The sequence below is a fragment of the Poecilia reticulata genome, linkage group LG4, assembly GCF_000633615.1.
Source record: "Poecilia reticulata strain Guanapo linkage group LG4, Guppy_female_1.0+MT, whole genome shotgun sequence".
Lineage (NCBI taxonomy): Eukaryota > Metazoa > Chordata > Actinopteri > Cyprinodontiformes > Poeciliidae > Poecilia > Poecilia reticulata.
Window position 1 is genome coordinate 21,132,329 of NC_024334.1, and position 26,738 is coordinate 21,159,066.

At 41.6% G+C, this 26,738-nt stretch overlaps 3 protein-coding genes across 8 annotated transcripts in view; 1 reads left to right on the forward strand and 2 right to left on the reverse strand.

Annotated features, from left to right (window-relative positions):
* The window catches only part of ralgps2 (Ral GEF with PH domain and SH3 binding motif 2), a 100,312-nt gene extending 88,025 nt beyond the window's left edge, over positions 1-12,287 (reverse strand). Inside the window, exon 1 of one of the 5 annotated variants that reach the window (XM_008407327.2) lies at positions 11,970-12,287. The gene's annotated coding sequence lies outside the window, so the exon portion shown is untranslated. The remainder of the gene's footprint in view (positions 1-11,969) is intronic. The other 4 variants (XM_008407320.2, XM_008407328.2, XM_008407329.2 and 1 more) reach the window with 4 other exon arrangements.
* Positions 12,288-12,880: 593 nt separating this feature from the next.
* On the reverse strand, positions 12,881-15,619 carry coa7 (cytochrome c oxidase assembly factor 7). The gene is made up of 3 exons (XM_008407317.2): positions 15,351-15,619; positions 14,615-14,755; positions 12,881-13,566 (listed from the first exon to the last, which is right to left on the reverse strand). Exons 1-3 carry the CDS (start codon positions 15,454-15,456, stop codon positions 13,121-13,123), a joined length of 693 nt encoding a protein of 230 aa, XP_008405539.1. The 5' UTR covers positions 15,457-15,619; the 3' UTR covers positions 12,881-13,120.
* A 101-nt stretch (positions 15,620-15,720) lies between these two features.
* Positions 15,721-26,683, forward strand: zyg11 (zyg-11 family member, cell cycle regulator). Of its 2 annotated transcripts, none has more exons than XM_008407315.2 (18): positions 15,721-16,172; positions 16,278-16,443; positions 17,341-17,552; positions 17,666-17,983; positions 18,066-18,179; positions 18,894-19,010; positions 19,093-19,233; positions 19,373-19,549; positions 21,688-21,752; positions 21,858-21,957; positions 22,029-22,079; positions 22,178-22,339; positions 22,488-22,535; positions 22,639-22,836; positions 22,921-22,973; positions 23,619-23,716; positions 24,313-24,500; positions 24,584-26,683. In XM_008407315.2, the coding sequence occupies exons 1-17, from the start codon at positions 16,143-16,145 to the stop codon at positions 24,495-24,497; spliced, it is 2,235 nt and encodes a 744-aa protein (XP_008405537.1). In that variant the 5' UTR covers positions 15,721-16,142; the 3' UTR covers positions 24,498-24,500; positions 24,584-26,683. The 2 variants fall into 2 exon arrangements, with proteins under 2 accessions (XP_008405537.1, XP_008405536.1); XM_008407314.2 differs by having other exon boundaries at positions 15,721-15,920.
* The last annotated feature ends 55 nt before the right edge of the window (positions 26,684-26,738 follow it).

Genomic DNA, 26,738 nt, shown 5'->3' on the forward strand with positions numbered 1-26,738 from the left:
GCTCACTTGTCTGAGGCTGAGCCTGATACTTGGAGGTGTCTCATCTTTTGTACAAGTTCATCAATGTTCGGGGTGAGGCTCTGAGCTGATGAATAATGAAGCCGTTTGGGCGCGCTGTAGTCACTTCGCGGGCTACCGTTGCATTATGGGAAATGTAGTGKTTGCRGGCAAAACACGARCGGGCGGCTCTGGCTTGCGGGCCGGTTCTCATAGTAATTAAATATCATTCAGGGGGCCATAGATAATTGATTTGCGGGCCGGATATGGCCCGCGGGCCTTGACTTTGACATATGTGTTCTAGACAAACAAACTGGAGTTCGTTTAAAGTGGACTAAACAGGGCTGGTGTGAAGGCACCCAAAATAAAGGACAACACAGACAAAAATAAACGGTTTGAAACTTGAGTGGTGTTGAAGTTTGCCTTCGGCAACAACTGGTCATAAAGATACAACCAGAGCTACAAAAGGACTGCTTAAAACAGATTATTCATGTTAGAATGACAAAGTTTGTGATGTATCTTGAAAATTGTTGTCCACTTGGTTTTTCTAGTCTCCATGAATTTGAGTCATTTCACAAAAAATTGTGAAAAATTGTTAATGTCTAGATGCACAAAGAAAAAAACTGCGACTTTAAATGCGGTACATCTTAAAAAAAAAAAAAAAACTTTAAAGACTTAAGAAACTTTCAAAAACAACATTTTGGTTTCCTTACACTTGGGTCCAACATGTCACATTTAGTTGATGTAAAGGGGCGAAAAGGGGTGTGAATACATTTTTCAGAAAGAGCGAAGCAAAGAATGTTTTTCAGCAACTTTTAACCTGAAAATTCAAGTGACTTTGAAGTTGCTTAACTGAGCAAGACGGAGTAAGATAACCGGGTCTCCACACAGCGAGAGGCTGCACCGCACGCCTCACTTCCCCTAACATAGCACTGCCCTTGCTCCACCACCAGAAAGTTAAAAAATAAATAAATAAAAGAAGTGAAACCTGCAGTGGGTGCTACCAAGGAGGTGAAGCAGAGAGAAAATGAAGTAAAAACAGAGTAAGCAGATGATGAAGTCTGCGATCAAAGTGTGTCAACACTTTACACCTGTTTTTAGCGGAGCGCCGAGAATGAGAGTCGAAACCTTTCAAGAACCCTCGAACTACACACCAACACACATAGAGCTGTTTGCTCTGAAAGGTCAGGGGGGGTCAGAGATCACAAGGGGAGGAATAAAACGTGACACCGGCAACACACACAGTGGACCTTAGGGAAGAAAAGGACAAAAAAGAAAGAAAAAAATGCTAAAGATTTTCCTCAAATGTCTTTGCGTTTACGGGAAGATCCGCTCGGATTCTTCCATATCTGGTGCTGACTGGCCTGGCGTACTAATATGGAGAAGGAGTTACGATTCCCATCAGATAGCAGCAGGAGAGGGGCAGACTCTTTCATCTTCCTCTCCGAGCAAAGGACGGCGTTACACAGTGTGTTTCTTCCTGTTAGGGCGCTGGCGTGCGTCGGAGAGATAAAGGGAGAAAGAGAGTCTGCCTCGAATAAGAAGAGCAACAGCTGAGACGGGAGAAACAGCTGTACCGCTTCAATCCCCTCCCCCCCGAAAACCGCTTTTCTTCTTCTTCATCCTCTCTGCTCTCTCTTCACACACCCTTGTTCTGATCCTCCTCTCCCATAGAGCGCGTGTTGCCGCAGAAATCACAGCGTTCCCTCGAGACAGCATTACCGACAGAAATGTCGCTTTTGCTGTCCATCACGAAATCCTTTCAATCCCACTTTGGCTGGGGTTTACCCAACCTTTTGTTTTTGAGAAGCAAAGGTAAATCAGATGCAAGCCTGTCCGTCAAGTTCATTCAGCAATACAGTCACACCTCCCTGAATCAGTTTCTTTCAAACTGGCACCAAACAAACACAACAGAATAACGCGATGACTTTCTGAAAACGTGATCAATGTAGTGACTTCATTCCCACGCTGACAGTTGGCGATGTCGAGCGTGGAACTCCGGGCATGCACCTACAAGCCCGCGGCTGCAAGCGGAGACGTGAACTGCGGGAAACCCGACGCCAGCGACAGGAAACGAGTGCCAGTCACAGAAGTCTGAATGGACCCTTTAAGAGTCGCGGGAACGTGTCAGTTTCATTTGTGAATCCTTAACCGTTCATGAAAAGTATTTGTCATCCTCTCTTAGATCAAACATATTCTATTGTGACACTGTAAAAAGAAAACTCAGTTTTAAAATCCTTTATGTAGGGGGAAAAAAAAAAGAAAAACAAAAGGGATCATCCACGCTCCAACTGTAGTTAACTGGATGGGATTTTTTTGGGTTCAGTTCACCTAGACAAACCCAGGCCAGGTTGCTGCCTGATCTGTCCAACAACATGAAGAATAAAAATATGTATTTAAATAAAAGACCAAGATTTCAGAAAAAGATCCTCGTATTCACAGGCCACTTTGGTCAAATTTTTTGATTTAGGATTTAGGGGGTAAATACTTTTTCACGTAGGTTCAGGTTGGTATAGGTAGCTTGTTCCCCCCCTTAAAAACCATCAAAATGTGGAAGCTGCTTTTATTGTTTACTCATATTATCTTTGTCTGATGATCTAAAACATTTAAATGTGACATTTAAACATAAAGAAATTAAATTGTTCTTTTATTTGCCGTTTTTGTTTGTTGAGTTTTATTTTGGAAATATTAAATGTCTTCCAGTGGAGGTGAGGAGTACTGTGTATAAAATTAAAGTTTACTAGTCTTTAAGAGAGAAATCTTACATTATCCCATCATCAATTACTCGAAAATGGTCTCCAAACAACAATATTATCACTTATCGCAATAATTCCTGAGACAATTTATCATCCAGAAAAATAAGTTATCATGATGAGCCTAATTACATCATTACATTAGAAACACATAAAAGATAATTATATCCTGGAGGTTCGCTTATAGTGGTAGTGGTTTTGAATCAAACTATCCAACTTTATCTTTTGATTTGCTTAGTTTTGATTCCTTTAATGTAAAAGAAAAAAAAAATCTGAGATTTAAGGTCATTTCATCTGCTGGTCACTATAATCGGAGGAAGTCGAGTGAAATACAATCGGCTGACTCCGACATCTGTGCAATTAACTGGTGCGCTTTAGCAGAAAATCAGGAAGCTGGCTGTGTCTTAGGGGTTAAAATGTGCAAAAGCGAAAAGCAGAACACAGAAAAGGAGGTGAGCACGAAAAGAACGGAGTGCCGAAGCCACGTCTGCGTGTGATATATTGTCTTTGGCTGCGGAGCGGCCCCCTCCCTCTCCCCCCTCCCCCCCGAGTTCACGAGTTTCCATGACATAGCCGGCGCTCACACAGCGAGCCAAAGCACTCCGAGACAGATAGATGAGGCCACACGCTGCGAGGCCAGAAAGGACCCATCGGATGTCTGATCCAAACCGGTGGATCAGGACAATATGCAGAGGAAGTGGAAGGGTGAGGAGTCTGTCTGTTTATGCTCATTTCAGCCGGTGTATAAAAGATTTCTATTTGTAGAAGAAAAACGGCCCTGACACTTGCTATGCTCTAAAAACACGAGGATTCACGTTGTTCCAGTGCTGTGGATTAATCGCAGAACTTGAGGCTGCAGGAGTTTTTAAAATGCCAGAAAACGCTTTTCTTTAGCAGAGAACAGATGCTGGAAATAAAGGATGGAAGTAAGTCCTGAAAACAAAACCTGCAAAAATAAAAACTGGAGTGTGAGGTAGTGGCCCAGTCAAAGTTCAGATCTACATCCCGTGGAGAATCTGTTACAAAATCTTAAAAGCTGATTGTCAAACATGCTCTCTCTAGTCATCCTCACTAAACTCTGGTCCAATAAATACTGAAAATTACAAGATGTGAGAAAGGTCAGGAGGTCAAAATTTTTTGCAAGAAACTGCAAAGTGTGCAGATTTTGAGTGAAAATGTTCACTGCTGACCAGAAAAATCAAACACTGCTACCTTCACTGGTGCACACAAGACATTCCAACCATTTGAACTAGATACTCAGGTTTTATTAATGCGCAGCAAAAGTTTACTATTGGAGGAAATCCATGTTTGAGAGAGAGCCCAGAAGATGCCTGCACAGCTGTCAGTGGGACATATACACATTTCTCACAGACAATATTCAAAACAACAAAAAAGAAAAGGTATAAAAGGAGAACATGCAGTTCAAGAAAGGTAGAAACAGATACTCTCACATTCAAAATCAAAGCTAAAATGTGAAACTTTTAAACTAATTGGAACTGTAACAAACAAGGACAGAGGAGGACTGGAGAATGTAGATTTGGCATAAAGAGCTACATTAAAATTTGATTATGGTACATTCAAATAGGTTTGAGAAAGAAAAGTTGCATACGAAAAAAAACAACAAGACTAAACCAAAAATGGGTTGTTTCACTGATAAATAAATCAGGGGTATAACATTAATAATATCCAATCCCAGCTGAAAAACTGATCCGGGCGGTTTTCTCTAACCCAGTTTCTTGCTGCATGTGGAACATGGTGGAACCAACCAAAACAAACACAAACAAAAAGCGAAACCGCTCTGCTGTGCATAATATTACGTTACATACAGATGAGGAACTACTCAACAAGCATCGTGCAACCATAATGTGCAAGGAGAGTTTTGTCGTCTGAGATTTGACTAGGCTTATCCAGCAACACCAGTTTGGTCATCTCCGATTATAAATCACACCAATTTTCTCCCCAAACTCTCACATATTCGCCTTTCAGTAAATGAAAGAAACAATAATCAAAAAAATAATAATATTCGCCTGCAGCTCTCCACGTGGAAGCCGTAACACAGTCCGGTCAATAAATGATAATAAAGCGCCACACACTTTAAGGTCTATTGTTTTCACTCACTCACTGACACAAGCACTCCCAACAGTCCAGAACTGTAGACACCGACTGTCTAATGCATTTTAAAACCATGTTAATATTACAGGCAAAGTGCGGCTCAGTGTTTTGGCCAGGATGTTCAGACAGGAGGAACGGCTCTCTCTCCAACTGGAGGGAAAGCTCGGAACATGCAGTGCTGGCCACACTTACTGGCAGATGCTTAAAACGCCTTAAAAGAAGTGCATATTTTACTGCAGTGGGATGTCACACTGAAATTCTGAGGAAAATTCAACATTTTCGTGTTTTTTTTTTTCTTTTTCAGTGGGGGCGGGGGGAACGTGATAATTGATTAGACCAGGGGTGTCAAACTCAATTCCATTTTGGGCCGCATCAACAATATGAATGTTCTTAAAGGGCTGATTGTGCCAGAATATATTGATAAAACCAAACTGTTGTCAAGAAATAGGATTTTGTGATCGTTTTTGATGCTCTTGGTAATCAAAATCACAGATTTTGTGGTGTTTATGTAGGAATATTTGTAAGAAATTATTATGATATTAGCACTAACATATGGTGTTGAATGTGACTTTTTATTACTGGTTAAAGAAATCATGGTCTATAACTTGACACCACATAAGGCTGAGACAGCAGTCAGTTAAACCAGACGATTTTGACTAATTTTGAGAAAACATATGCGGTAAAATGTGGGGATCCGCTGATTTTGTGTGAATTTTGCACATTTGTGAAAAACTGGAAGGACTTATTGATGTAATCTCGAGTCCAGAGGGCCACATGAAAAGCTACGGTGGGCCAGGTTTGGCCCCCGGGCCTCAAGTTGGGCTTAGATCAAAACTAGTCGCAGGATAGCACAGTCCTCTGGGATTGAACAAACTCATATTGTGATGACGAATGCAATTCGACATATTGTGAATCTGTAGTGTAAACATGAGCAAATGAAGCGGCTTTTTTTGAAACACCAAAAAGTTTAAGTTTGTGTAACATTTTATAGCTGCTTCCAGTTTGACCAGTGTGAGTGTACTGGTATCAAGGGTGTGGAATTTAATGTTTAAATGAGTAAGAACAGGGCAAGTTATTTCTCCGGATAAGCCATCTTCACGTTAAAGTCACACCAAACCCATAGGGAATGGAAAAACCCAAAAATGGAAAGGCGTCAATCTTAGGCTCATTTGACCAAAGTATGTGGTTTAAGTTGGCCAAAGATGTTCATATCAGCCAGTATTAATAATTGTTGCCATGTTTTTTGTTTCAAGTCTCTAAAAATACTACCAAGCTGGAGATGTGACCTTTCCTGTTCCTGTTGTCCTCTTTTTATCCTCTTATTTTTAAGCACTTATGAGGCACAATGGTGAAACCTGAAACTGCAAGTTACTCAACAAGTTGTTGCTAGGTGACCAATAAGAGTGAGTTAGTTGATGCCACCAACCTAGCTTAGCTAGCAGTGTGAGGTTGAGCAGGTGAAGCCTTTCCTCTGCCTACATCCCCCAGAATGCAGTGCGTGTTTCTGGAATCGGAGTCCAGTGAAATTATTAAACACGGTATCGGACAGATTTCTACTGATACTGATCACGTGTCTAATCGCTATACATGCTGTTACTGATTTGTTGCCCAGCCCCAAGTTGAAGTCTCCACGCTAACATTTAGGATTTATGCCAGAAAAGCCTTTTTGGTCCCATTACCGACAGGATATAATTTAATTGGCTTTTTGTTGCAGCTCTTTAAAAGTGCACTGTGGAGAGTTTTCTTTTTTTTTTTTTGTTTAGGTTTCTAAAATTAGATTTTCCTCAAAACTTTGATCAACTTGAGAAAAACAAAACTAGCAACATGAAAAAAAAAAAACATTTATTTTATAGCAATTGTTAAGGTTACCCAGAATTGCACCTCCAGTGATCTTATAATAAATAATTATTTCCTATATTGGACTCGTTTTCCCTCATGAATAAATGTATTAAAGATTTTTCAGTCAGATTTTATGATTGCAACACAGTAAAATAGGATCAAATCAAAGTCATACACATATTTCCCCCCCTGCTGTGTATTTAGTGTGAATGACTGAGATTCTGCTCTAGCTTAAGCCTGACCCTCTGTGCTACAACGCTGCCTGTGGCTAGCAGCTCTCGGTGGCCTCCACTTCTCCTAAACAGTAGCTGTGATTACAACACAACAGGAACCACATGGCAAGCACACACTCACTCACACACACACAAACAATGAGAGGGGAGGAGGGGAGACACCGTAGCATTACTTCCTTAAACGTCGTAGCAAATAAAAAGGCAAGTAGCTCAGTCTGCACCTTGCAACGTGGTGCAAGCCTCTGAGATTTAAGAAGTGGAATCCTGCATTATCCTCCCTTCTTATCGTCCTGCTGCACGTTTGCACGCAGTCGTGCACGCAGTTAATCAGGCGCTGGCCGAGCCCCGCATCCACGACACCCACTTCACCCAACTCCCGGCTGATACAAAGACCTCACCGAACCCACAGTGGTCCACAATACTCTTATCAGTGTTCCAAAACAAGCCGTCGCGCGCTGCAGACCGTGTTTGCCTGTTCCCGACAGGAAAAGAGAGGAAGTTGCTAAAAGAAAAAAAACAACAACAAAAAGTGTGTGACGACATGTGACTTCTCAGTTCCATCTGTGCTGAATGGATATGCCAGACTCGTGCATAAAGTTACCGTGGCAACAGAGCTACAGCCCTGATTGGAGGTCACGCAGAGAAGAAGGCTGACGCGGACTAAAGGAAAAAAAATAAATAAATAAAAAAAAAAGGCTCAAAGATCATCTAAAGCGGCCAAAATGAAGACGGCTTGTTAACTCACCTGCTCACGCATCTAGAGCCGACAACAAGGATGTCAGAAACACGCCTGCCATGACGGGACGTGATGCAATTCAGCATGGAGGAACATAATCTGAGAGACCAGGACTCTGCACTCGATGACGCAGAGGCCCCTTCAGCATTTTATCCTGTTCTCTTGTAAACACGAAGCTCTGATTGTGAGAGAGGAGTTTCATTTCACACACACACACACACACACGCAGAGATGTAATCTCCGACTAATCACATTTGCAGACCTGGGGCCGAGCAGTTACACCGCAGTCCTGGACAGACGGGCCAGCGTTCGTCAGGCAGCGCTGGGATTAAGTGGAGGTGCGGTGTGTAGCTACCGATAGGTGGCTTCCTCCAACCGGCCGCCGTCCTGATTACGTTACAGGGAATCTGTGTCGTTACTGCGTTCCTACACAGCTTTAATGACTATGTAGGACCGCAAAGTCAGTGCGTTCCTACATAGTTAGTATTAGTATTAGGGCTGAAACAACTCAGATTAAGTGTGATGAATAACTGGAATATACAGACTCAAAAAAGGCCATTTGCTGAAGGAGCATAGTCGTAGCAGTAAATAAGCCAAAACTATGCAATATGTGTATATTTTTCATTCAAGATGAAAACACCTTTGTCCGTCAATATTCTTTACACAAAACTCAGGTGATGAAGTTTTAGCTTCACTAAAGGAAAATACGATTGCATTTTAGGCATTAAAAGCTTTATTTTGCCATTTAGAATTGAATTATTTATTTGCATTTTTTTTTGTATTTTGAAAAATGTATGAAAAATAGCTAGAGGTAAAATTAAAAATTAGTACAAGGTGTAATTTTTTTAAATCCAATTAATCGATAAATTGTTTGAATAATCTATTTTCTAAAATAATCGTTAGTTGTAGCCGTAATTAATTTGAAGTAGATGTATAGGTTGTGATCGAACTTTAACCAACACCTTCAAAACCTTCAGGAAATGTGGCAAAGAAGAACTATTTTCTCAACAGGAAATCACCATTTTAATTGATGCCAAGATTAATCTATAAAGCTATAAAGCTTTTTAGCATCTGCTGAGACTCTGATTTACAGTTAATTTTACATCCAGAGATAAGGCCACGCAGAGTAATAAAAAATTTCAATAACCGATTATAGAGCAGGAATTGAATTCTGGGGTTTGTAAACAATGGTACATCATCAGTATAGAGGGAGATCCTATATTATGACTTTACAAGAAAATTCAGAGAATGCTTCTGAGCAAAGTAAAGATACCAAATGCCGACGTATTGAAAACACTCAAAGCTGGAGACCAAACCGAAATAATTTTGCATTTTGTTGTCTGAAAAAGCTGAAAAACAATCGCTGTTAAGTATTTGACTGTGACACAATTTTACAGCCAAACTGAAGTTGGTCTCAAATGCACCTTTTAATGAAAGCAGCTAGCAAGATGGCTGCCAGTTGTGTAAAAATCTAACTAGTTTACTGTCAGCTCTTTGAGAAGGAATCACAAGGAAAACCTGCGATCAAAAGCCAGTAAAAGTGAGATTCAAACAGTTAAACAAAAGCAGAGATCAGAGGTATTCATTTAGGGTAGAAGTACTTTGAATGTTTAGTCTCGATTCCATGAAATTAGCTTTAAGTAACAAGTACCCAGGTTGGTGGCTAAGTTCGAGGAGGCTCCACCACTTGGCTCTCATACTTTCACTCAATTCTGAACCAAACCCCTCAAAGTCCAGGAGCAGAAATTTAAACATGTCATTATAAAAGCACTGCAAACATCCAAGCTTTTAGAACTTGCTCAGAATTGTCATCATCTTCCAAGAATGTCCTCTGCACATTACTAAATGTCAAGGAAGACGGTTAAGAAAAAAAAGAGCGGGATTGCATCAGTCTCCTCTGAATAACACTACAGCTCTGTACAAAGGCACGCCAAGTCATGAGTCTGAACCCGAGACCTCTGGGTAATTTGTGAAGCATTGAGAACAACAAACTCACACAGTCGTACGAAATATCGAAATGTATCGTTCTTGAATTCCTCAAAAGAAAAATCTTGAGGGGAGAAAAGGGAGATACGACGTCACAGAAGGGGGGAGGCCGTTTGTGTGTGAGGGTGTAGAGGGGAACGCAATAGTAAGAGGCCCCCAGAGCCTTCTCATAGGTCTTTCAAAATCACATCTAGAGCTATTATGCAGCAAACAGAGAGCAACGTGTCGATAGAGCAGCTAGAAAACGCTTAGGCATTCCATGGGTGGTTTACTTTTATTTATCCAATTCACAATAAGAAATCATTGAAAATTGTAAACAGTGGTCCACCCTATTCTCTGAATAATCTGAACGGTAATCAGGAAACATTAACGGATAAAATCGAGTTCTAGTCAGGGTGGCGCAGGACGTTTACTGCGGTGCAAACCGAGTGTTCTTGACCACTCATATGGCATCTTCAAACAGCTGAGAGTCAAAGAGAAATTAACAAAAGGAAAGTTAACCCTCATCAGATATTCATGCACTATGCCCCTAGAACGTTTTCCACATTATCTCGCTTTACAACCACCATCTTCAATGTGTTTTACAGAGCAATCCACAATTGTAAAGTGGAAAGTTGTGCGCTCAAAAAGTCGCGGGAACAAACAGAATTTTGGAAGAAATCCCATAAGGAGGTTTGCATATATTAAATTTAAAAGAAGAATTTTATTTTATTTTTATTGGTCCACGGGGAGAAAAAATAATATTCACATTAACCATCCTCGTGGTATAACAGGGTGGTAGCTGCATCATGCTTTTCTTTAGCAGGAAATAAGGGAAGTTGGTTAGAGTTGATGGGAAAGGTAAATAAAAGGGCAATCCTGGACGAGGATACAAAAGACACAAGATGGAGGAAGCAAAAACCTACAGGCACAATGCTAGTACTTCAATCCAATTCATGTGTGTGTTACAGTCACACAAAGTCTACATCAAAAACCATAAGAGAAGACGGGGGAAGACATAGAAATGTACTTTAAAAAATTGATGCTCCCCATCCATTCTGTCTGGGAGAAAATGTAGCGCAATGATCAAACGTGCAAAACTGGTAGAGACATAACCCCAAAAGAAGTTGCACAGGGTGTTTCTGTAAGTAATGGAGAAACAGAGATCCTGAATTAGAATAGACGTCATACTCATCACGTGTTTATTTAAAATTAAAAAACAAAAAGAAAGCCATGTATGCTTTTCATTTCACTTCCCAATTAAGTGCTACTTTGTGTTGGGTCTATTAAAGAAAGTTAAAATGAAAATACATTATTTGATAGTTTGTAACGTGATGACATCTCTGATTCAGACTGTTTAATTTAGCCACAGTAATGTTAACAGAAAATAAACATAATTTATATATATTTTTTTGTTTTGTTTTTTAAGTTTCGACTGTCTACTTAATTTCAGGTCGAAAACAGCTTTTGGCCCATTTCCCAATTTCAAAATTCTCCTACTTTTCCTGTCACACAGCTTTCCCCGATATGCTAAGGCTAAGTTTGGGGTAAGCCAAGGCTGCTTTTTTGGTATCGTTTGCGGGTGAACCCCCCGCCACACCCATAGCGTTCCCCGCCTGAGGGGAGCTGTGCGGGGGGTTTATCGCCTGTGAGCTCTCGGAAGAGAGAGCAGGTACTGAGCCTGCAGTGGCTGCTAACAGCGAGCTAACTAAACTGGCTGCCCCACGTAAACTCAGCGGCCTTTGAATCACACGCTGAATATGAACGAACAAAGAGAAAGAGAGAGAGAGAAAAAAAAAATCAGCAATTCTCACTCTCCGAGTCTCCTCGCTGCTATTTTTACGCCTCCATATTAGCAAGTCACAAATACTGCTAACTAGCTTGACTCACTAGCTTGTAAAAGAAGGAGGGGGCGCATGATTTACTGCTGGCATCAGATCAAACCCCTCTCCGTTCCCTCTCTCTGTTTGCGGAGGGGCTATTTTAACCTCACCTGGGCTGAGTGAAGAAAAATAAAATAAAAGCTTTAATACATCTCTGCACCTAGCCACAGATACCAACAGTCTGCGTAAGAAAATTATCCCTGCATTAAGCGTGTCGTTTCTAATCACGCTTTCATTATGGATTCACGGTGCTTTGCTTCTATTTTTTAAAAAAAAATTAGAAAAAAAATGGAGCATCCTGTGAATAAAAACAAACACACCCAAATCCGTCCATGGGGATTTAACGTTGCCTTAGCTAGCTAGCTCGACGTCTGATGCGCGGGGAATTACCGAATGATGCGGCTCACGATATCCAAGTTGCCCCCCCGGGCCATTATCTGCGGTAACTCACCGAAATGCCCCGTTTTCCTCTGTCTCCGTCTGATGGTATTCCAGCGGGCACATCAGAGGACGGCGCTTCGCAGTTTTCTATAAACCACAACGCTCCGCAGCACAACAGTGCGTCTCGCAACAGCTGTGTTGTGTTTTGAATGAGAGCTGAGGAGGCGCACAGCGGACGGACGGGCGGAGCTTCCAGGGTGCTAACTGGGGCAGGCTGCTCATCATCCTCAGCAGACCTGCCTTTAGTATCCTCAAGTACAGAGATCTTTTGTCCGTCTCGGCATTATTGTTGACTAGTACAGTGTCAGTTTGACAGATGGAGACCGCGTTTCTCTTTGTTTATTGTTGCAGGCAGGGTGCAGTAGAACGCTTCCATGGGGCTTTGAAATAAGAGTAAAGTTCAAGTGTTTGATTCTGCTTCCCTCTAGTGGTCACTTGCGGTAAAACTCCTTTTTTATTTTCAGTCTGGTAGAAGCAAAACTACTACAGGTGCATCTCAGCAGAGGTTGGTATAGTCGAGTACTCAAAAATTGTTCTCAAATTTTCAGCAGAATTTTCCAAAAGTTTTATTTTTATCTGTTATTTTAATTGTCAAATGTTTCCTGTCACTGGATGTTATCTTTAAGTAGTTTATGACTGAGATGCAGCTTATCAGGGGACATTTAAATATCATCAGCTGTGCATCTGGTGTTAATCAGTTAATCATTTTCACGCTACATAAAATCCACAATAAACTCGAACATGTGTACCCAGAATAAGATCATTTCACTCTGGAAAAAGAACAGCTCAAAAATGTTGTAATAACAACACCGCAAACACCTTCTTGTGCTTTGTTTCTTAACATTTTTACTACTGTAACCTTATCTATACTTATTTTAACAACTACAGATTACAAATTGTAGAAGCGCAGAAAAAAAAATTGAATTTAATTCATTTATTGTTTGGACATCAACATTTTTCTATATGACACAAATGTACACAGTTCTGACAATCTTCAACAGATGCTTTGGAAAAAAACACCGGACTGGTATCGCTTAACTGCAATTATCCCGTTTTACTCCAATAAAACTGCCTGAGGCGAAACAACGCTTGGCAGCGTAAAAATAATAATAAAAAAAACCAAAACAATCAAGCCATCATTTGACAGCAGCGTGTCTAAAATCACTCCCCAAATTTCAGCTGCCTTTCCTTTTCTGCCCCGTGCAGCTCCCTCGCTCGGTTCTTCAGATCCTCGGCTTTCTTCTCGTCCTTCTCCGTGCCGTCCCCGAGTTTGCACATCCGACTGGCGTTGGCGCACCCCCACACGTGTCCGAGTTCGCAAGCCCTGCTGGCGTACTTGAAGGCTTGACTCATGTTCGGCTGCAGCCCTTTGGCGTTGCCCTCGATGAACATGGCGCTGAGGTTGAAGCAGGAAGGAGCAAAGCCGCCGGCGCAGGCCTTCTCGTAGTACTCCCGGGCCAACGTGGCGTCGGGGCCGCCGTCCAGAGCTCGCCCGTCGTGGGCTAGCAGACCGACGTTATGGCAGGCGTCTATGGACTTCTTTCCTCCAGCGTTGCAGGAGCGCACGAAGCAGGAGTAGGCGGTTTTCAGACACTCGGTCACTCCACCTGGTGCACAGATTCAGCAGAGACTCACTAAGACGACAGAAATCTGTTGTAAGTCTAAACGCATTTAAAGTCTAAAAATGTAATTTGAAATCACATTAATTTAAAACAGTAAATGCAGCTATATTTGAACAGAAAAACAGTCCATACACATCCCACGGTTCATTTTTAGAGATTTTATGTGTTAAAGATGAATTAAATCGTTGTATCTTTAATAGGATTAGGATCAGGAATACATTAGGAATTTATCAACTTAAGAATATATATGTACAACAGCCAGAAGTCTGATTCATACTTGGGTACCAAAAGGAAAATAAATTTTAAAAAAAGCATCCAGAGGAACTTGTTCCTCATCATCTTACTTATTGGTTTACTCTATGAGAAAGACCTGCTGGGAAGGTGTTACTGCACTTTTGTTTTACAAGAATTTATAAGCAAAATATTTAAGACAAAATACTTTAACTATTGCTTACAACAACGAAAGGCCAGCTAACAAAACCAAAAGAAAAGTTTTCGTTGAAATGTTGAAGCAAAAATAAATCTATTTCAAACACTGACATGAAAAAAAAAAAAAAGTTGAAAAATCATTGCTGGTGAGAGAGAAGGGACGCCCGCTTTCAGTTCTAGGGTTTTTACATGTCAGGGCAGAAATGTTATCTAAAAAAACTGTTTGAAAACAATTCTGGCTAAGTTTATTTGTTGGACTGATGGCCTCATGTCTGACACACGGAGTGGTTCGAGGTCAACTCAGTAGCTGCAAGCTGAGCCCAAATCATAACACCTCCACCACCATACGTCACAGTTGCTGTCCAGGGTTTTTCTACGATGCCATGTAGAGTTTTTAATGTGACTGATTGGAAATCAAGTGATTGTCTTTGATTAGACGCTATGTTTGCTAATGACAGTGTTGACTCTGTAGGACGTTTTTACACGTTTGAGGCAGTAATTAAGTAACTTTAAAGCCTGATTAAGGCCATGTGATTGAAAGATGGCAGAAATAAGAGTGAGGGCGCTCTTTCTTTCCTTCCGAAAAAGCGGACTGTTCACATACCTTTGCCGGTGATATGGTAGGCTCCGAGTTTGTAGCAGCTCTCCGAGTGTCCGTTTGTGTCACAGTTGTGTTTCAGGACTTGTGCTGCAGAATCGTAGTTTTTCTTCACGCCATCCAAATAGTCTGCTAGCCTCTGGCACCCTAAGGAGACGCATCAGAAAGTTAGTGACACAGAGGCAAACATAACAACATGTCATCACAAAGTAGCATTAAACTAAAACTATGATTCTATGACTCAAAGATTTTTATATATGATTTAAATGCATGTTGTTTGTTCTTTATGTGTCCATTTTATCTTATATTTATTCTCCATCTCTACTTTCTTTAAAAACCTACACTGTTATTGAGATATAACTCAAAATGACTCAAAACTTAAAACAACAGTATGCTATAACTTACAGTAAAATACGTCAACAACAAAATAAAGTAACTTGGAATGACAGAAAAGAATAACTTAAAATAAACTTAAAACTGTGTAAATTAAATTAAATAAATAACATTGCAAAAAATGAAAAGAACGACATAAGAATATAAAAGGCATAACTTTAAATAACATTAAACAGCCTTATCTCACAGCATTACATAACAACATAGCCGTATAAAATGCTACAGTTTTATATCACAGAATAACGTGAAACAACATAAAATAGCAAAGCTTAAGGCAGTCTGCTTAACAACACTTGAGGGTCCGTGTTTCGGCACCGCTGGTCTGTGAACAGCTCAGGGTTGTGGTTACCTTCAGGGTCCTTCTCCTTGTAACACTGGTAACTGTACTCCACTCCCAGGTTGTCCAAGAACTGCTTCACCTCCTTCTCATCCTCAAAGTTTATAAGTCCAGCCATGACTCAACTTCTGCCAAGTCCGCAGCACAGCAGGAACATGAGCTGGAGCTGAGCAACAAAACTAGCTGTGTGAGTGCTGCCAAAGCTTCTCCTGCATGTGGACCCGGTCTGGTTCTGTTAGCACCAAAGCTGTCAGCTACCTTCCCTCGTGTGCTGCTTAACCTCTAAAAAACCGAGGAGCATTAGCTCTTTCGTAATCGTCCTGTGCGGGCTTCCGTAGCGCCGCCTCCTCTCCTAATGTACTTCCTGTGTTGTGACCTTTGTTTACTGTCTGTCTCTTCGCTTCAGCCAGAAGGGGGAAAAAAAACAGACGTCGCTCGCAGTGAAAACGTCGCTCCTATCTAGTTCTTCATTTCGCAGGTTTTCTGTCGCTGCGGTGCTTGGTCGACATGAACTCCGCCACCTCCGGCGGCTTCGGGTGTTTTAGCAGCGGGGGAGGTTTCTCAGCTCAGTGGCAACAACAAGTAAGCTAGCTGCTGGGTTCAGGCTTATCGCTCGTCCTACCTTCTCTGCTGTCCCTCCGCTTCGCTCAGCTCTGTGTCAGAGCAGGCAGGTGAAAAAGAAACTGAAAAGCTCTGATACAGACAGAAAACAGGCGAAGCTGCATTTCTTCTGGCTCTTTCTGACGCCAGCCCTCTGCTGCTTTTAAGCTACAACTATCCTCTTTATTTTCTCTTTTACACACTATGGCTATGGCTTCTCTGTTTTTAAACACGGTAGGTTGTAATTTTATTTATTTATTTTTGCCAGTATGTTTTTTTTTTCCTCCTTCATTTGGAAAAACGACAGATTAACAAAAACACCTCTGCTTTGGTGTCCAGGATGACGCCTCCCCGGCGGCTCTGACAGACCTGTGCCTCACCTACGTGAGCCAGAACCTGGAGTGTTTCTGCGTGAAGCTGCCTGACGGCTCCCTGTGCTTCAGGGAGACTGTGCTCTTCCCTCAGGAGCTGGCAGACCAGCTTCTGGCCAAGATGGCCACTGAAGGTAAGCCTAACCTCTACGGATAAGGGGATGCGTGCATGTCCTGGGAATCTGGGATAAATAGGTCAGTGAGAATTTGATGATTCTTAATAAGTGGAAGCAAAAAGCCTAAAGGCACTCATTTCCATCTCAGTGTTGTTTCTTGTTTGTTTCTTTGCTGTGAAGAAATAATGTTCTCCAATACATGCTTTTTTTTTTATTTGCATCTACTGATATCAATGTTTTTTTTTTATTATTCTTTACTTTCCGTATGGCTTTTCTTGTTTAATTAAGTTAACTTTTAAATCATTTCTCATTTGTCAACACTCCATCAACATTTTCACATTTTAATCATGTTACAGCTACACAGTTGTGCAGAGTCAAAGTAACACACTATTGTGAAGATGAAGAATTATAAGTCTGTTGTTGAGAGTATCATCTCAGAACAGCATCAGAGCCACGGACATAAAAAGGCTGACTTAAATCTGTTTTAAATTTTAATTAAAAAAAAAAAAATCAGTCTGATTTAAAAAAATAAATAAATAAAAAAAGGCTGGGTCAGTTAGAAAGGTGATTTTTACTCCCATGTAACACTTATGTGATACTTTGTGTTAATTTATCAGATAAGAAACCTACTTCACAGGGAGACCTCAGCTAAAATACACACCTTTTATGTCAGTTGAAATTTAATTAATTAGAAAAAATATATAATACACTGACTGCTTTAGATTATTGAATTTTACTCAATCTTTTGGTCATGTTAACAGGCTTCTGAATCGAAACGGAAGGTTTTTGTCGTGTTTAACTATCGGCTCTGACATTTCGCCGTTACCTCCTCATGTAGGCTGTATCTGTTCCTCAAATAAAAACAACAATGAAATGTTGAGAAACTGTGACTGATGGTGCTTCATTCCTCTCCAGGCCTCCTGAACGACAGCACCGTGGGGGTGTTCAGGAACTGTCAGTACCTGCGGCTGAGACGAGCCTGCATCCGCACGGCCCGGATCTCTGCCGAGGCGTTCCAGAAAGCCCTCTGCCCACACAGACTGCTGGAGCTGGACGCCGCAAGGGTCAACGCGGACCTCACCATTCCTGACATCCTGCAGGGATTGGCTACCAACAAATACTGTCAGGTAAAATAAAGGGGGAGGTGTCACCTGCTAGGAAATCCTTTCTTCGTACAACTTGAAGTCAATCTGAAAATGTTGTGGTTTTATTTTTTATTTTTCTCTCTCTCTCCCTGCAGGAGTCTCTCCAGCGGTTAATCTTGACCGGACTCACCATGGCCTCTCTGGAGGAACCGAGCTGGTACCGTTTCAGCGCCCTGCGCGGCCTGCGCTCTCTGTCCCTAGCTAACGTGGAGTTCTACGACTCCGGCCTCGTCGACGTCTGCTCGCTGCCTCGGCTGGAGAGCCTGGATCTCTCCAACACGTCGGTGACCAACCTGAGCCCGCTGCTGGGCCTGAAGGAGCGCCTGCGCTCGCTGACGCTGCACCAGCTGAAGAGGCTGGAGATGAGCACGGCTCAGCTGCTGGGAGTCATAGGCCAGCTGAATGTGCTGCAGGTTGGTAGCCGTCATTCCGGTGTCGATGGGAAATGCACATTTGCAGCGGCAGAGAGAGAACTCACGCTTGTGCTCAACGCAGCACCTGGACATCAGCGACGACAAGCAGTTTACCTCCGACGTGGCCTGTCAGCTGCTGGCGCAGCGGGGGATCCTTCCTGCTCTCGTTTCCCTGGACGTCTCGGGGAGGAAACAGGTGGGTTTTCTTTATCAGGGCCGATACGATTAATCGCGATGAATTGTTTATTGAAATAATCGTCAACTAATTTAGTAATTGATTAATCATTAACACAGACCAAAAAAAATGAAAAAAAAGGTAATTTGTTAAAAGAACATTGTGAGCGCAGTAATTAAGACAAAATTATACAAAAAATAGATATATTTTGCATTTGAGATAAAAATAAATAAGCTTTGTATGTAGAGACGTTTTACCCAGAACTCCTGAAATGGAAAAGTTTCCGCTTCACACAGTTCAAATTCTGGAAAAGAAATTTAAAAATAATCTCCTATTAAGCACCTTTTGCTATCCGGTTATTAATTAGTTAATCAATACAATAATACAACAAATCAGTCCTATGCTGTATTGATAAGTCCAGCAGAAAAACCTGAGTTTTTACATGTTGATGTCAGAAGTATTTTTTAGCTGCAGGTGCAACCTTTTTTTTTACAAATGATCAGTCGTTCACAAAAGGAATGCTGTTATTGTATTTAACTCAAAAAAATGTTTGCTTTGTTATTAAAAGCATCTTCTAATGTATTTTAATGTACTAAAAAGGTTTGAGCGGATAAATCTGCAGAATGTGCCAATTTTTTTTCCCAGATTATTCTTTATAATATTTGATATATTAGTGTATTACTAAAGTATAATCGATTAGTAAAAGTGTATAAGCTCCATCTTCATTTGTTGCAGGTGTCTGATAAAGCCGTCAGGGCGTTTGTCGAAGAGAGGCCCGGGATGACCTTTGTGGGCCTTTTGGCCACAGACGCCGGCTTTTCCGACTTCCTCTCCGGAGAAGGAAATCTTAAGGTAGGAACGGACGCACAAGAATTAACGTGGAAACAAAGCGGAGGATTTTAGGTCCGCTGAGGCTTTTGCTGCATGGACACAGGTAACAGGAGAAGCCAACGAGACTCAGATCTGCGAGGCGTTGCGGCGATACAGCGAGAGGGAGGGATTCGTCAGGGAAGCTCTGTTCCATCTGTTCAGTCTGACTCACGTCATGGAGAAACCACGGCCTGATATTCTAAAGGTAAATAGTTCCCTCTAAATAATGCGGAAGGAAAAAAAACAAAAAACAATTGGGTTTTTCCATGGATGACAAACAACAAAACATTGTATCTGTTGTTTCTAAGCAACCTTCAGACGGTTTCTCTTGACTTTCTGTGCAGCTCGTAGTTCTGGGCATGAAGAATCACCCGGCCACTCTAAACGTCCAGCTGGCCGCCAGTGCTTGTGTGTTCAACCTGACAAAGCAGGACCTGGCAGCAGGGATGCCGGTCCGGCTGCTGAGTACCGTCACCCAGCTCCTCCTGGAGGCCATGAGGACGTTCCCCAACCACCAACAGGTAAAAATGTCAGGAGTCCTTCGTTGTTGCTCCGTCATAAAGTGCACATGTGTTTGAGGAACCTTCTGCATGAGTCTGTGTGGATGTTTGCAATCACTCTTTACCCCGTTTCTCTTTTTCTGCAACAAATAGCAGTGAAGGCAGAAGGTGTTTTTATCTGTTTAATGCTTGCTACATTTTATGTTTTCACTGAATTCGGGGTGATTTTTATAACTTCTCTTTCATTTGCTTAATAACACTCCTGCTAAGGATCAGCATGGAGTTGCCACCCTTTCGGCACCAAATGTAATTTACATGAAATGCAGCAGAAGTCAAAACGCAGCCAACAAAAAGCCCAGAGAAAGTCCAGGACAGGGCCGCATTTAGATGAATCTGGAGCCAGTTTTGGTTCCCTATCCACTAAAAATATATTTTACGCATGGAAATTGCAACATACTGGTTGGTAGACCAACACATTGGTGGGTACAAATATTGTTGGTTTAAAACGTCTGGTAGGCTGCTACATGCTTAAGGATGTTCTATAATTACATTATCTTCAAATTCTGTTGATTTAATGACCTATGTTGTTTATAAAAATGCACCAATATCAAAACACCTTACTTGATGTATGTCTATGAGTTTGCTTGCAGAATATGCATCTGTAAAAAATAAAAAAATCTTTGGGTCCCCCAAACACTTGAGTAAGCAGTTTTCAAAATCTAGCCCCGGTTGTAGAAAATGATTTTCAGTACGGTGGAAGATGAGATCCATTTACTTCACTTTCATACATTTCTTAAACTGATTGTGGAAGGTGACAGGTGGGAAATTAACAATTAAATTTGAGATGCTTTCCTTGCAGATTTATTGTCTTTATTCTCCCGGTTTGGGATATATTGTTTGTTTCAGAACAACTCGACGTGATTGTAAGGAGCATTTTTGCTGCTCTCTTTCTAGAACAAAATTTGACACGGCAAAAATCTTTGTTTGAACACTGTGGGCTTTTCTGATCACACACTCGGCAGGAACATAAGCGATCCGTCTGGGACTCGCAGAGCGGAGGGATTCTTTGCCACTGCGCTTTCCTGAGCAGAAAACCATTATATTAGAGCCTCATTTATCAGCAGCTATCTTAAATGATTATATCAATACCTCATACATCAAGAAGTGCCCGAAGAATAATAAGAAAACGATCCGCAGGCGGAAACAGAGAGAGGTTAGATCATCACTTATTTTGTCCAACCTGTCATTGTGTTTAAACATGTACGCACTGAACGATCAAAGCTCTGTTTTCGGGAATCTGTGTGCGCCTTAGCGACGTGCTGGGAGTGGAACAGAGAGCGAGACCTTGTGGGACTAGCACCGTCGTTCTGAATAAATTGGCGACGGAGAGAAGTAGCTTTGTGATCTCTCATGAACAGATATGCAGAACCAGGTCTAACACGCAGATTTTAGCTGATCTGAACTTGAACAAGAGTGTTGATTGTCACGACTTCATTTTCCACCGTCTTTGTCAAATTTGAGTTTTTATGGAAGTGGGGGAAACGTGTTGCAGCTTTCTGTAGGCCAGCTGTGTGGCAGTGTGCAGGTGGGGTAGCGATGCCATACTCTGCTCCAGACAGTTGTACAAACCTCTGGCACTTTTATTTTCTTATTTATAAAAGGAATTATTTGTTTATTTGAATCTTTTAATGTATTTCTAATATTACACAAAAAGGCTTAAATGGTAAAATTTTTCTTAAGTGGACAATTTATCCAATTAATTGTCAGAATAATCAATTGACTGGCCGATCACTAAAATAATCACTAGTTCTGGCTGTGTAATGTACATTAGACATCACTTGTCTGAATTTGTAGCAGTAATAGTTGTCACCTGTGTGGTTCTGTCCCGGAAAAAACACCAGAACATGGAAAAACTAAATGGTGTAAATCTGAAACTGTAACTGCAAACGCGTGTTGTGACATCTTAAAATTTGAATGGAGGAACTGTCAGCAATCAGAGTTTTTAGCTTCCCTTTTCTTGTTCTGTTTTAATCTTTTTACAACCAAATTTTTGGATATAAGTGGAACTTTTTTGGCAACAACATGAAGATGTGTTTTTTTTTTATGTTTTGTTTTTACCAGTTCTGAAATGTCTGTTGTTTTTTTTTCTCTTTTTGTAGCTGCAGAAAAACTGCCTGCTGTCTCTGTGCAGCGATCGCATCTTACAAGAGGTTCCATTCAACAGGTGAGAACCAGATCTTCTTACTGTCTCTAAATGACTCGCATCCCACTATTTAACATCGTCGGGCAAAGTCTGGATTGTGAGTCGTCGTGCATTTCTGTTCACAAGGTTCGAAGCAGCCAAGCTGGTCATGCAGTGGCTCTGCAACCACGAAGACCAGAACATGCAGAGGATGGCTGTGGCTATCATCTCCATCCTGGCTGCTAAGGTACACGTTGTCTGGCTCACAGTCTCCTCTGCATTCCAGATCTTTTTCACAGTCGTGTTTGCTCTTTGCAGCTGTCCACCGAACAGACCGCCCAGCTGGGAGCAGAGCTGTTCATCGTGAAGGTACGACTCCTCTCACGACTGGAAAAATAGTCACAGGTTTACCGTAAAAGTCGACAACTTTAGACTAAATACACACGCTCTCTCTCCCCGGCTTGCAGCAACTGCTTCACATTGTGCGTCAGAAGGCAAACCAGAATGTCGTGGATGCGACGCTGAAGTTTACGCTGAGCGCGCTCTGGAACCTCACAGATGAATCGCCGACGACCTGCCGACATTTTATTGAGAACCAAGGCTTGGATCTGTTCATTAAAGTGCTGGAGGTACACAGAAGAATTAAAAATAAGGTTCTGCATGCTGATTCCTAACCGGAGTTAATCATCATTAGCAGCGCATAGTACATTTGCATATCACTGTAGGGCATTGTGACTCACTTTTATTTTTCTTCCCTCCCCTCCGCCATCGCTGCAGTCTTTCCCCAATGAATCTTCCATCCAGCAGAAGGTGCTAGGTCTTCTGGTATGTTTACTGACCTTTTCCTGCCCTTCCGAAAAAATACTCTAGTTTGCTTGACCGCCCAAATTAAGGCCTCGACATTCCCTTTTCGCCCTCTGCCGTGCAGAACAACATAGCAGAAGTCAGGGAGCTGCACGGCGAGCTGATGGTGCAGAGCTTTCTGGACCACATCAGTGCTCTGCTGCACAGCCCCGAGGTGGAGGTCAGCTACTTCGCCGCCGGGATCCTAGCACACCTGACGTCACGAGGCGAGGAGGCCTGGACGCTCGGCCCGGCTCTGCGGGGTTCGCTGCTCAAGCAGCTGGTAGGAGTTCAGGAGAACCTCTTCAAAGTGGTGGATGTAAAACATGCGCAGCACCGTGGTCATTTATGTGTCCACCTTTTCTAGCACGCTGTCATTATGAAGTGGCCCCCTCCGGAGTGTGAAATGGTGGCCTACAGGTGAGCTGCAGATGTGGAGATTTTGTACAGTGCATCCTTGAAAACATTTAAATTCATCTATCTGAAATTAAGGCCTTAAAATATCTTAAATTCATAAAAAATTAAAAAATAAATTAAGTTTACCTTACATACATTAATTACAGTTCATGCTATTTACTCTCATATATTCTATGCAGTTTATTTGTCTTTTGAGACTTTTCTATCAGGCAAACATTTGAGTCGCACTCAGAAACTTCATTACGTTTTGTGATTTGAGGTGGTTGAGGCTACCACTAACTAGCTGCTAACAAAACCTTCATAGCTAGCTAGCTTCTTATCATGCATCATTGGTAAATGTTAATTATCAGTTGACCCAACGACTTTCGTCTTTGCCATTGGACAACTTATATTGCAAACCTGTTTGATGGGCAAAAAAAGCCTGGCACTACTATATGAAATATGACATTTTCTTTCGCACATTTCTGTCATGAAACAGTCTTAAATTTCATTCATAATGGTTTTAAAAAGGTCTTAAATCTGAGTTGGTGAAACCTGCACCAACTGTCACGATAAAAAGTAGACATTATTGCTACTGTGGCTGTTTAGTAAATCTTTACAGCTTGTGAGAAAAGTTTAAAGTGAACTTGTCCTTCTCTTGTTCTTCAGGTCTTTTAACCCGTTCTTTCCCCTGCTGGAGTGTTTTCACACACCTGGCGTCCAGCTGTGGGCAGCCTGGGCCATGCAACATGTGTGCAGCAAAAATGGTGAGAATTGAACACTTTTAAGTAACGTTTCTTATACATCTGTTTTTTCTGCAGTGATGTACTGTATTGTAAACGGTCTTTTTCGGTGTTCAATACACGCGCACATTATGTACATTTGTAGAAAAGTCATCAGACTCAGTTGCACGTCCTTTGGATCGCGAGTCCAATACTTTTATTTCGAATAAGTGGATAGTATTTTCTGTTATAGTCTTGTGCTGTATGTTATTATTGTTATTTTTAACACTAAGAATTTTTAAACATCATGTTGCTGTTGCACCTTAATTTCCCTTGTGCAAGACAATAAAGGCTGTTATTGTGTTATTCTGATAAAAGTAAAGGTATTGATAATCCTTGAAGTTTTTAGATATGTGAGTTTTTGTCAAGATTTGAAAGTTCAACGACGTTTTTTTTTTTATGCGTCCTGCCTAAATAGATTGGTTAAAAGTTGGCTTACGCACACCCCAAACTCAAGACTGGAAACAAATATCTGCCACACTTTTCAGATTTTTATCAGTGAATACTATGAAAAACCTTGCATCCAATTCTTCACACCACCCCGCTCACCTCTCCGATGTCACTTTGCCACTTTGCTGTAGCGTCTCGCTACTGCTGCATGCTGTTGGAGGAGGGCGGCTTGGACCAGCTTGAGCGCGTCCACACGCACCCACAGACCCACAAAGACGTGAAACTGCTGGCCGAAAGCATCCTGGAGAGCCTGCAGCGACACAGAGCGCGCACCGGCCAGCCCGCGCACACAAGTCGACGTCCGCCCGCGCAGTAACAGGTGAAGAACACTTAAAAAAATAAAATGAAATAAAAAGCTTACAGCTTCAGAGACGTCTCATCCTCTCGCGTCTTCCCTTTCAGGAAACGGTGAGCCCTGATGAAGAAGGGGAGCTGGAACGTGGTCTTGTCACAGAAAAGGGAGTCGTGTGAGAGCAGAGCGCATGCGTGGGCGATTGCGACGCCTGTCGCGCAACGCAAACGCTCACGGATGCTTCTGAAGAAAACAGGAGCAAAAGACAGAGAAAACGCAAACGTTTGCACACTCTAAACCTTATTTATTTCCTTTGTGTTCATTTCAAGACCGAAATATTTTGAGCCCAGCGATGGGGGTGGGCTGTGGGGGGGGATTGAAATTCTGATAAGCTGGGTTTTGTATTTGTGCTCGCCCTCGTTCGCCCGAGCACTCGGATGTTTGTCGCTCCAGAAAACGCTGAGGTGCGTCGAACCCCAAAATGACTGACTTGAGCTGTAGGAGGGAGCTTTCGATGGCTCCAGCTGTGTTGCCAACTTCTTTATTGTCTGAAATGGGGGGTAAAACTTTATATATATGCATGACACTGCTGAGAGCTCAAGCATGCTGGTGTGAATGCTCGTACTATTGGTTTTAATAAACGCCTGCACGCTTGACTATAGCGGAGCTCCAAGCACTAAAATCATGCCTCTGCGTCTGCAGCGCCCACTTTATCTACCTGCTAAAGGGGAACTTGATACGGATGTGCTCGAAGGGTCTAAATGTTCCACAAAATTACTGAGAATTTCTAGTAAGTTGATATTTTCTAAACTCGTTTGAGCAACAAATCAGTTTCAAAACTCAGAAGCAAATTTTATTGGAATATTTAGCCCATCATGTCTGTTTGTTTTTGTGCTAGTGTATTCTTCTGGACACAAATGCTAATAACGACCTGGGCAGAATAGGCGTCATCAGTTTTTCTCCTTGGGAAACGCCTGTATATACGTTTACGTTCTGCACCGCTTCCCAACATGCCGGTCTGAAGGAGCTGCATTTTCTATACAGTGTAATATATAACGAGGCCAAAATAGTTCTCTGCCAAGGAGGATTTCAGTTTTTGCATGCAGTTTTATTCAGATATTGTTTTGTTTTTTTCCCCCCCCAACATAAATAGGAATCATGTCGAAGAGGAAAAACTGCTGACTGTGACGCCACACCATGTTGGATGCCTTTGCTGTCCTCAGGGTTCCCATACAGATGCTTGTTTTGTCCATGCAGCTTTAAATCTGAAACATTTTTTAATCGTATCACAGGATCACAGAGTTGAGGTTCAGCATTGTGGCAGCGGCCATTTGCAGCAGCTTATTTTAAAATCTCTCAAACAAAATACCTTGCTGAAGTATTTGAATTTTTAAAAGTGTTTTTCCATTACAACTTAATGAGTACCACTTCTAATTTTTTTTTTTGTTGAGATAGTTACTTCGTGTTTGTCTATCACAGAATTTAAATAAAATTATTTGAGGTTTGTGGCTAAATGAATGAAAAATAGTTGCTGCTAAATGCAGTTTTTTTGTTCTCACTTAATTTATTAGTAGTTTAGGAACCACTGCTTTAGATGCACAAACATTTTCTATACTCAAATGTTTTTTTAAATGCTTATCCACTTTGAATAATATGAGTTACTTGCATGTCCAGACTGCATAGGAACCCTGAGGCCAGACGCTGCCACTTTAATTATTCACTTCCTAGTTTCTCACCGTGCATTTTCTGTGCAAGTCACAACCTCCGTTTTACAAACTGCGGTTAAAATCGGAGATGCCATGAAGGACAGGTCAGTTTGCATACATAACAAGGTGAACTATGATCATAGGTCCAGAAACCAAAAATAACATAAGTCAGTCGGCGAAGCTTACCTACTGTACACCGCCTCATCTGCTCAGTGAGTTGTGGCCTTATGGTTTTGTTAAATTTGTCATGTACCGTTTGTTATGCATCCAACTGGGACTGGATTATGAGTTTTAATAAGGATTTCTGTCGCTTCAGTTGAATCCGGCTGTTTCGTCCATTGCTCAGATTTAAAGCCAGTTTTAGTTTTCTTACGATTTATTTCAACTAGAAATGGAAAGAGGTAAAAATGAAAAAAAAAATCGTACGTATGCCAAGACTGTGCCATACTGCTGCTCAGTCATGTTTTAAAGTATGAAAATAAAGAATGTATGTTGCCATACAAACTGTTTTTTTTTAGTCCGTTCAAAAGATCATGAGCTTTTATAACACAATAAAAAC